Source organism: Grammomys surdaster, unplaced genomic scaffold, assembly GCF_004785775.1.
Source record: "Grammomys surdaster isolate TR1022 unplaced genomic scaffold, NIH_TR_1.0 1164, whole genome shotgun sequence".
Taxonomy (NCBI): domain Eukaryota; kingdom Metazoa; phylum Chordata; class Mammalia; order Rodentia; family Muridae; genus Grammomys; species Grammomys surdaster.
In genome coordinates, this window is record NW_021605583.1 from 5643706 (window position 1) to 5652330 (window position 8625).

The 8625-nt window shown below is 46.6% G+C and overlaps 1 protein-coding gene across 1 annotated transcript in view; it reads left to right on the forward strand.

Moving 5' to 3' along the window:
• The window catches only part of Cd3e (CD3e molecule), an 11881-nt gene extending 5252 nt beyond the window's left edge, over positions 1-6629 (forward strand). The window contains exons 5-9 of the mRNA XM_028783843.1: positions 2786-2800; positions 3306-3521; positions 4510-4677; positions 5203-5249; positions 6103-6629. Of these exons, the coding sequence (XP_028639676.1) occupies positions 2786-2800; positions 3306-3521; positions 4510-4677; positions 5203-5249; positions 6103-6159 (503 nt within the window). The 3' untranslated portion in view covers positions 6160-6629. The remainder of the gene's footprint in view (positions 1-2785; positions 2801-3305; positions 3522-4509; positions 4678-5202; positions 5250-6102) is intronic.
• Positions 6630-8625: the final 1996 nt, after the last annotated feature.

Sequence of the window (8625 nt, forward strand, 5' to 3'; positions counted from 1 at the left end):
CCCCAAAGTTCAGTTCCCAGTACCCCAAAGTTCAGTTCCCAGTACCCATTTCCATCCTCTACTGGACTTTATCAGCACCCACACATCTCTGTGCACACTAACAAGCAAACAGACACATAAAACTTCTTTCAAATCTCTTTTAAAAGAGATTAAATGTGTGTGGTGGTACCTGAACTTTAATCCCAGCGCTCTGGAGGCAGAGACAGACAGAACTCTGAGTCGGAGGCCAGCCTAGTTTACATAGCAAATTCCATGTCAGCCAAAGCTGCACAGTGAAGCCTCTGTCTCGGGGAGACAGGGGGTGTGGAGAGACGTAGAAGCTGAGCACAGTCAGACCTGGCTAGTATTTGAATAGAAGTATGAGCGTTAAAATTGTGTAGAGCATATATGTTCTAACCTTTGCCCTAAATAAGGAAGGAAAGGCTTAGAAATAATAGTCCAGGGCTGGCGAGATGGCTCAGTGGTTAAGAGCACCAACTGCTCTTCCAGAGGTCCTGAGTTCAATTCCCAGTGACCACATGGTGGCTCACAACCATCTGTAATTGGGATCTGATGCCCTGTTCTGGTATGTCTGAAGACAACTACAGTGTACTCATATTAATAAAATAAATAAATATTTAAGAAAAGATTTATAAAAAAATAATAGTTCAATCAATGAGGGATAAACAATTTATCACTCAATTTCTTAAACATTGTGAAATGCCATGGATGTTTGTAAAAAGAGATGCGTACAAACTTTTTACGAACACATATATCTGTTCCTAAGCATGGATATCCTGTTCTTGTACGAGCATGTATAAACCAACCCTGACATTGAATTTGGACTAATAGGGTTGTAAACTTTTTTTTAAATGTGCTTTCAAACAAACCTCCTAAACATAATATATACTTATTTAATTACTTTACCTTATTTATGATTTTTGATTCACATAAACTTTCTAAGAAACATCGATGGTAAAAATTACTAAGTCAAAGTAACCCTCTATTTTCATTGTATGCAACTCTCAGCTGGTGGCTGGTAGAACAGGATCTCTGTATGAAAGAAAGCCCAGCCAGGTGGCTGTTGATTGGCTGAGTGTGAGCTCAGCACTGTTCTCCATGGTAGCAGGATCCCAGAAAGCAGCACTTTTTATGAGCATCTGCTGTGTGCATCTGCTTTCACCTTCAGAGTCCCCTCGATCCTCTCAAATACCTCTGAGGCAGCCATTTTTACCTCCATTCCCCTCATGAGGAGACTTGAGACTGGGAGCCATGGTACATGCCTGTCATCCCAGCACTCAAACTAAGGCAGGAAAGTGGCATGTAAGGCCAGACCAGGTGACATAGCAAGCTTTGTCTTAATAAAGACTTTTTTTTTCGAGACAGAGTTTCTCTGTACAGTCCTGGCCGTCCTGGAACTCACTCTGTAGACCAGGCTGGCCTCGAACTCAGAAATCCACCTGTCTCTGCCTCCCAAGTGCTGGGATTAAAGGCGTGCGCCACCAGTGCCCGGCAATAAAGACTTTTAAAAAGGAACAAACAAACTGAGGCTCAGAGAGGTTCAGTGACTTGTTCCTCACACAACCTAGTCTGTGTCTCTCTTACCAGGAACATTCTGTGTCTCAGCCAGACACCACCATTTCCTCTCTCGAAGCTCAGATTCTGTCATGTCAGGGCTCTAGCATATCCCAGTAGTGTCCAGGATCCAGCCATAGAAGGATCTCCTAGAAGGACCAACCCACTTCAAAAACAACGCCTGTTGTAGGGAATATGGTTTATGAGTGGATTTCTGTTACCCACAGCTCTGGCTCCTCCCACCAACCAGACAGGAGAGAATCCATCATATTTCAGAGACAAGGCAATGTCAAGTCATTCTTCACAGAAAGAGCCATTCTCTTAAATTGTGCACTTAAAAAGTGTCTTGGGTCATTCTTGGGCAATGTAGAGGAATATATATTGAACAAGGCATTTGATCTTGATTACAAGCAGTTTCATTAGTTTTTGTTTTGTTTTTTTTGTTTTGTTTTGTTTTGTTTTGTTTTCTGAGACAGGGTTTCTCTGTGTAGCCCTGGCTGTCCTGGAACTCACTCTGTAGACCAGGCTAGCCTCGAACTCTCGAACTCAGAAATCTGCCTGCCTCTGCCTCCCAAGTGCTGGGATTAAAGGCGTGTGCCACCACCGCCCAGCCAGTTTCATTAGTTTTAAAGAAACAAAATCAGAGGCTGAGAATGTGGCTCAGCTCAGCAGGATGTTCGCCTGGGATGCAGAAAGCCGTGGGTTCAATCCTCAGCACCACGCCAACTGGGCATAGTGGTATGCACCTAGAATCCCAGAGCTCGGGAGTTAGAGGCAGGAGGATCAGAAGTTGAAGATTGTTTTCAGCTTCATAACAAATTTGAGACCACCCTTGACTCCATGAGATCTTGTCTCAAAGCAAAAAGAAACAAATAATAATGAAAAATGCATAGACCTGAGAGTCAGTGATTCAAAATCATGGAGGTCTTTGTTTCTAAGACCCTGTGACAGCTACCTGGAAGATGGTTCTGACTGAAGCAAGAGAAGCATCCTCGAGTTTTCTGTCTTAAGACTCTAGTTTCCACAGTTCTGGCATGCAAGCACAGGCTCCTGTATTTTGAATTTGAAGTATTTGGATATAAGCATATCTCGGGAGGTTGAATCTGGACCTCACCTCCTGGGGCTTTCAATTCTTGTTGGGTTATCTTTTCTGTCTAGAAGATGTTTACCTCAAATTGAAGTGTAAACCAGGGTTCTTTTCTTACTGTTTTTTTTTTTTTTTCATTTGCAGATGGGGCACAGAAGCGTGAGTTAACAACGTTTTATTTATGCCCTGTCAGAAGATAGAGACCCATGGGTGGCGGGGAGGAAACATTGGGAGTATGCCCTGTCAGAAGATAGAGACCCATGGGTGGCGGGGAGGAAACATTGAGAGAGATCAACCCCAAGAACTGAGAACCTCCTGTTACATTCCCAACATCTATTTTAGAAAGATTTCAAATAAGAACTCTTGTGGGATTTTTTTTACTTTCACCCTCACTTCCCAAGTCCCTGTCTACAGCCTATGCGCTAAAGCCAACTTCCAGAAGGTTCTCTGCCCCTCATCTATTCACATATTCCCTCTCCCAACTTCTCCAGTCAGTCAGTCAGTCAGTCAGTCAGTCAGTCCACCTCTCTCTACCAAGCAAACCTCGATGCCTAGTGATAAGGAATATCCTGTATCTAGTTGCTTCTTACAGCACTAATTTGACATTTGTGAAATTTCCCTGGATTTCCCCCTCCAACCTCCTTCCCTTTTCTTCTTTCCTCAGAATATAAAGTCTCCATCTCAGGAACCAGTGTAGAGTTGACATGCCCTCTAGAGAGTGAAGACAACTTAAAATGGGAAAAAGATGACCGACTACTGCCTAATAAGAATGATAAGCAACTGGTGTTATCGGATTTCTCAGAAGCCAGGGACAGTGGCTACTATGTCTGCTACGAAGAAGGCTCAAAGAAAAACAAGTACCTGTATCTGAAAGCTAGAGGTAACTCAGGCTCCTCCCAAAGAAGCTTTCTCAAGAGCCCTTTCTCTTACGTCCTCCTGCACTCACTCCATCCCAGGCTCCCTGGGGCCACACATTCAGTACTTTCTGAAAAATAGATTGCACAGTGTGGCCTGGAGTTGTCAGGGTAACTTCCACTGGTACCAGGTATAAAATAGCAACTTCCCGCAGATGAAGGCTTGGGTCACTTGCCTTGTAACAGACTCAGAATCAAGGCTTACTACCATCATGTGTTGATGGGATCACTTATTCAGAGACCCACTTTATTACAAGGACATCCAGAGAGACTCAGGCCACTACCTTAAAGTCCCAAACCCAGGCATCACAAATAGACAATAAGAGCTCCATCTGTCAGGTACTGTATTTGTCTTTGGTTTGAGGTTTTGCTTTGGTGTTTGGTGTTTGTTCGTTGGGTTGGGGTTTTTTGGTTGTTTGGTTGTTTGGTTGGTTTTGTTTTTTAATAGTCCTAGGTATCCTGAAAGTCACTCTGTAGACCAGGTTGGCCTCAAACTCTCAGAGATCTGCCTCCAGAGTTCTGGGATTAAAGGTGTGTGCCACTGCCTCCAGCCTAAGTGCCTAGGGAATACTAGGCAACCCTTATACCTCTGTGATCTACCTCCTAAGGCTCATATGATGGGATCCTTTCCTGCCATCCCCAAATCAGCTATATAGATTTAGCCCATTTTTACTCCCATTTTGTTGATGTGAAAACAGAGGCTCTGTGGGCTGAAAAATCACCACAACTAATGAGTGATGGAGCTGAGGCACCAGAGCCTGTGACCATAATCACCCACATTGCTTCTTATTATCTTTCTCATCGGACACCACTGCAGGGAAGACTCTGGTGCTGGCCAGCATGCGGGTGTCTAAGGAAGACTTGTCTTCGTTTGTTTTTTCCTCTTCTCTCACATCCTGGTATTATCTCTTTTTGGGGTTGTTTCTCTCCCTCCCCCACCCCTGTGCCCTGCAGTGTGTGAGAACTGCATGGAAGTGGACCTGACCACAGTAGCCATAATCATCATTGTTGACATCTGTATCACTCTGGGTTTGCTGATGGTCGTTTATTACTGGAGCAAGAACAGGAAAGCCAAGGCCAAGCCTGTGTCCCGAGCAACCGGTGCTGGTGGCAGGCCCAGAGGTAAAACCATGGATCTGGGTCAGGAGACATCTAGCCTGGGCCAGGATGGGCACCAAGTCTACAGCAGATTCCAAACAGCTTCCTTAGCACGTTCTTGGTGATACCAAAGATTCCTACCCAGGGTTCCCATCAAAATTGTTCCTCATCTCCTTCCACCCTAAAAAACTCTGAAGACCAACACTGACCAACCAATCCAGTGGGCTTCCTCCAATGCCAGGAGTGCTCTGTGGTAAACAGATTCAATCCCCAAGCTATGGGCAGAGAGAGCTCAGGATTTTAGCCCCTACCTCATCCTCTTCCCTTCCCCCTGCAGAGATAATGGAAAGGTCACACATGATGAGAAGGCGTGGGAGGCCTTAGGGATTGGGTGAAGGAAAGAAAAGGAAGGGTAGCTGGTGGGAAAAGGAGATTAGAAGAAAGAACAGAGAGGATTGCCCTCCCTTGGGTTGGATCTCCTAGCAGCTGTCTTCCCTGCAAGACTGGCATTCAGCATGCAAACAGTATTTCCCCCTCTGTCCTCTGCAGGGCAAAACAAGGAGCGGCCACCACCTGTTCCCAACCCAGACTATGAGGTAACCGGATATGGTGGGTAGAAGTTGGAGGGGGTTCCTCATAGAGAGACCAGCAGGGACTGTTCATCTTATCTGCCAGATACTTCAAGCTACTCGCCCAGGGCTCCCAGGACAGGCTACCCATGTGCATGCCTTCTCTGCCTTCTTCATGTTCTCACAGGACTATCTCAAAGGCTGTTAGGCTCCCACAACTGTGAAGAGGCAGGGGACTAGAGGGAAGGAGACATGCCTCTTTCTCTTATTTGTATTGTTTCCAGATTCATGCCTGGAGGATGCCACATTTGCAAATGTAACTAGACAGATAAGAAAAGAACGTTGTTCCACGAGCTTGCCCCAGGACCAGTCATTACAATAGGGCAGTGCTTGGTTAATAATAGCCCCTAGTTTCCCTCTATCAGTGCACACACAAGCACGTGCACATGCATGCAGCCAGGCACCACAGCCTCTCTCCCACCAGGCTGCCATTTGATTTGGCAATTGAAGAGTTAATGTCTGGCACCAGGGCTTCCCTCGATGTGACTGTGCACCAGCAGTCCTTGAAGATTTTCCCTGTCACACTGGATGAACTGAATAAAATTTAGAGCACCAGGAACAGGGTATTTAAAGATCTCTCAGTAACTCCAGTGACCCTTGACAAAAGTCAGTGTTTGCTATCTCCACGGCTGAGTTAGGGAAGCTGCGGCTTCCAGAAGGAGGTGACAGGCTCAAGTCTGTGCCAAGTTACAACGGGGCTCCTCCTGACCGCAAGCCCAGAGGTCTCACCTTGGGCAGCAGCCAGCGCTCCAACGCCTTCTTCTTCCTTCGTCTCTCTTTCCTCCCACCATCCTAACCACCCTTCCCGTTCCACCCTCAGCCCATCCGCAAAGGCCAACGGGACCTGTATTCTGGCCTGAATCAGAGAGCAATCTGACAGATAGGAGGGAAACTGCCTTCTGTGGACCCAGATCCAGCCCTCTGAGCACCCTGCTACTCCTTGTTCTCCGGACAAATCGTAGAGTCCACCTCGCAGCATTGTTCTACAGCCTCCTGGAGAACATACCTCCTAGAACCTTCCTCTCCCGCTTCCTCTGCTAGCAGCAGTACTGAGACATTGCTGACTCAGTATCTTTTGAAATATCATGGCTGGTCAGTTGGTCGGCCAACCACCTTGTGGGAATACTTTTTTAAAGCTGCTCTGATGCCATTCCCTGCCATCTCCCCCCTTCTTCACCAACGTCATCTCTGCCTTCAATCCCTTCCCTTTCCTAATTGGCCCTCATAGCCAGTCCTCTCCTAGAGCTTTCTGCTTTTCTCTTCTTTCTCTCTTTCTTTCTTTCTTTTTTCTTTTTCTGTTTTTTTTTTTAGATTTTCTGTTTGTTTTGTTTGTTTTGTTTTGTTTTGTTTTTCGAGACAGGGTTTCTCTGTATAGCCCCGGCTGTCCTGGAACTCACTCTGTAGACCAAGCTGGCCTTGAACTCAGAAATCCGACTGCCTCTGCCTCCCGAGTGCTGGGATTAAAGGCGTGCGCCACCACCGCCCTCTTTTTTTTTTCTTTATTCCTTCTTTTTACTTAATCTTTTTTTTACACTCCAGATTTTATTCCCCTCCCAGTCCACCCTCCAACTGTTCCACATCCCATACCTCCTCCTTGCGCCCCTGTTTCCACAAGGATGTCCCCACCCCCCACCCTCCAGCCCCCACCTGCTTTCTGTTTTTCTAACTCTGTATTTTACACTCTTCTCTGGGGATGGACTCGGTGATCATTGGCACAGGTCCTGACCCAGCCCCTGCCACAAGCCCCTCTCCAGGTTTCACCTTAGGTCCTTGATGGTCATCTATGTCTTCATGAATACACTAGGCTCCTCTCTGCTAATGCAAAAAACAATAAAGCATTTTGGCTGGAAAACTTATGTCTCTTTTCTTCTGGAAGATCCTTCAGAGCAGCCTGTGTCCTAAGGCAGTTCAGACCCTGCCCAGGAACTCAGTGTGGTGCTTGGCTGTTAGAGGAGGTGGACACTAGCAAGCCCTCTCCATGCATCACATCTGCAGAGAGTGATGGATGGGTCCCTGATGCAGTGGTTGGACCATAAAATGAATGAGACACATAGGGCACCTGAGAGGCAAATCGAGATACAGGAAGAGACGGGAAGATGAGGCGGGAGCTGGGGGAAGATGCTGATATCCATCAGCAGCCAGGAAATACTGCCGAGCAGAGCCAGGGAAGTGGAGAAAAGCCACTGTGTGGTTCCCTCCTGCCCTGGAGGCAGCTTCCTGAAGCCCCAGGCAGTGGTGGTTACACAACAGGATGTGGGCTATGCCAGGTGTGAGGATAAGAGAGGTGTGGTGGCAGCCAGGGACCAGACCCTGGAGGCTAGCGATGAGAGAATGTGGTTCTTGGTCTCCCACGCGTTCTGCTCACAGGAGAGAGGAATTGGAAGCTCAAGCAAGCTATCCTAGGCCAGCTCAAGCCAGTGGCCTCTCTTCTCCACCTTTCTACCCTCAGACACATCTCTACTGACTTCAGGGCTACTCATTATGTGACTTTGGCTTCTGTGACTAGCTGTGGTTCACACACTGTCCATACTCAGCCTTGGACTTGTAACTACAGCGCCTGCTAGTTGGTCTCCACTAAACTGTCACCTTTTCCCTCTCTAGACATCGATGCTTACTATGTTAAAATGAGTCTTGGTGACTTTACCGGTCACCAACCACTAATAAGCAGGCTGGCCCAGGGGTGGCAGATTTTGTTCCGCTTGTATTTGATTGTGTCCAGTCAAGGACATTCATAGCTCAACATGATAAAAAAGCGTTAACATTTGGTGTTTACTGAGCATTTACTATGCTCCAGAACTTGTTACTAGCCCTATATGTGTTGTCTCATTTAATCCTTATAGAGACTCCACAAATAAGTGTTGTCATCCTCCATCTATAGTGGGCTCAGAGCGGTAGCATCATTCATCCATGTCGTAGTGAAATGCAGGACTAGAATTAGCAGTTAAAGCTGTCTAGTTCCAGGGCACTTTTTTTTTTTTTTTGAGACAGGGTCTCCTATGTAGCTCTGGCTGTCCTAGAACTCAGTATGTAGACTAGAAACTCACTATGTAGACCAGACTGTCCTCCTGCTTGTGCCTCTGCTGCCCTAGTGCCAGGATTAAAAGTGTGCACTACTATGCTCCGCCTCTAACTCCAGCACTCTGACACCTACCCGCTACGACTGTGACCATGGCAACGTTCTTCTTCCAACCATACGTCTCTGGAAAAACGGAGGCGTTGGAGATGGAGCTGGAATCTAGAGTCTGTTTTCTATATGGGGTAGAGGCAGGATAATACAGGATGAAGGCAGATGCTGTGTCGAGAAAAGTGGGTGTTGTGCAAAACATAGCTCTTACTCCAAATA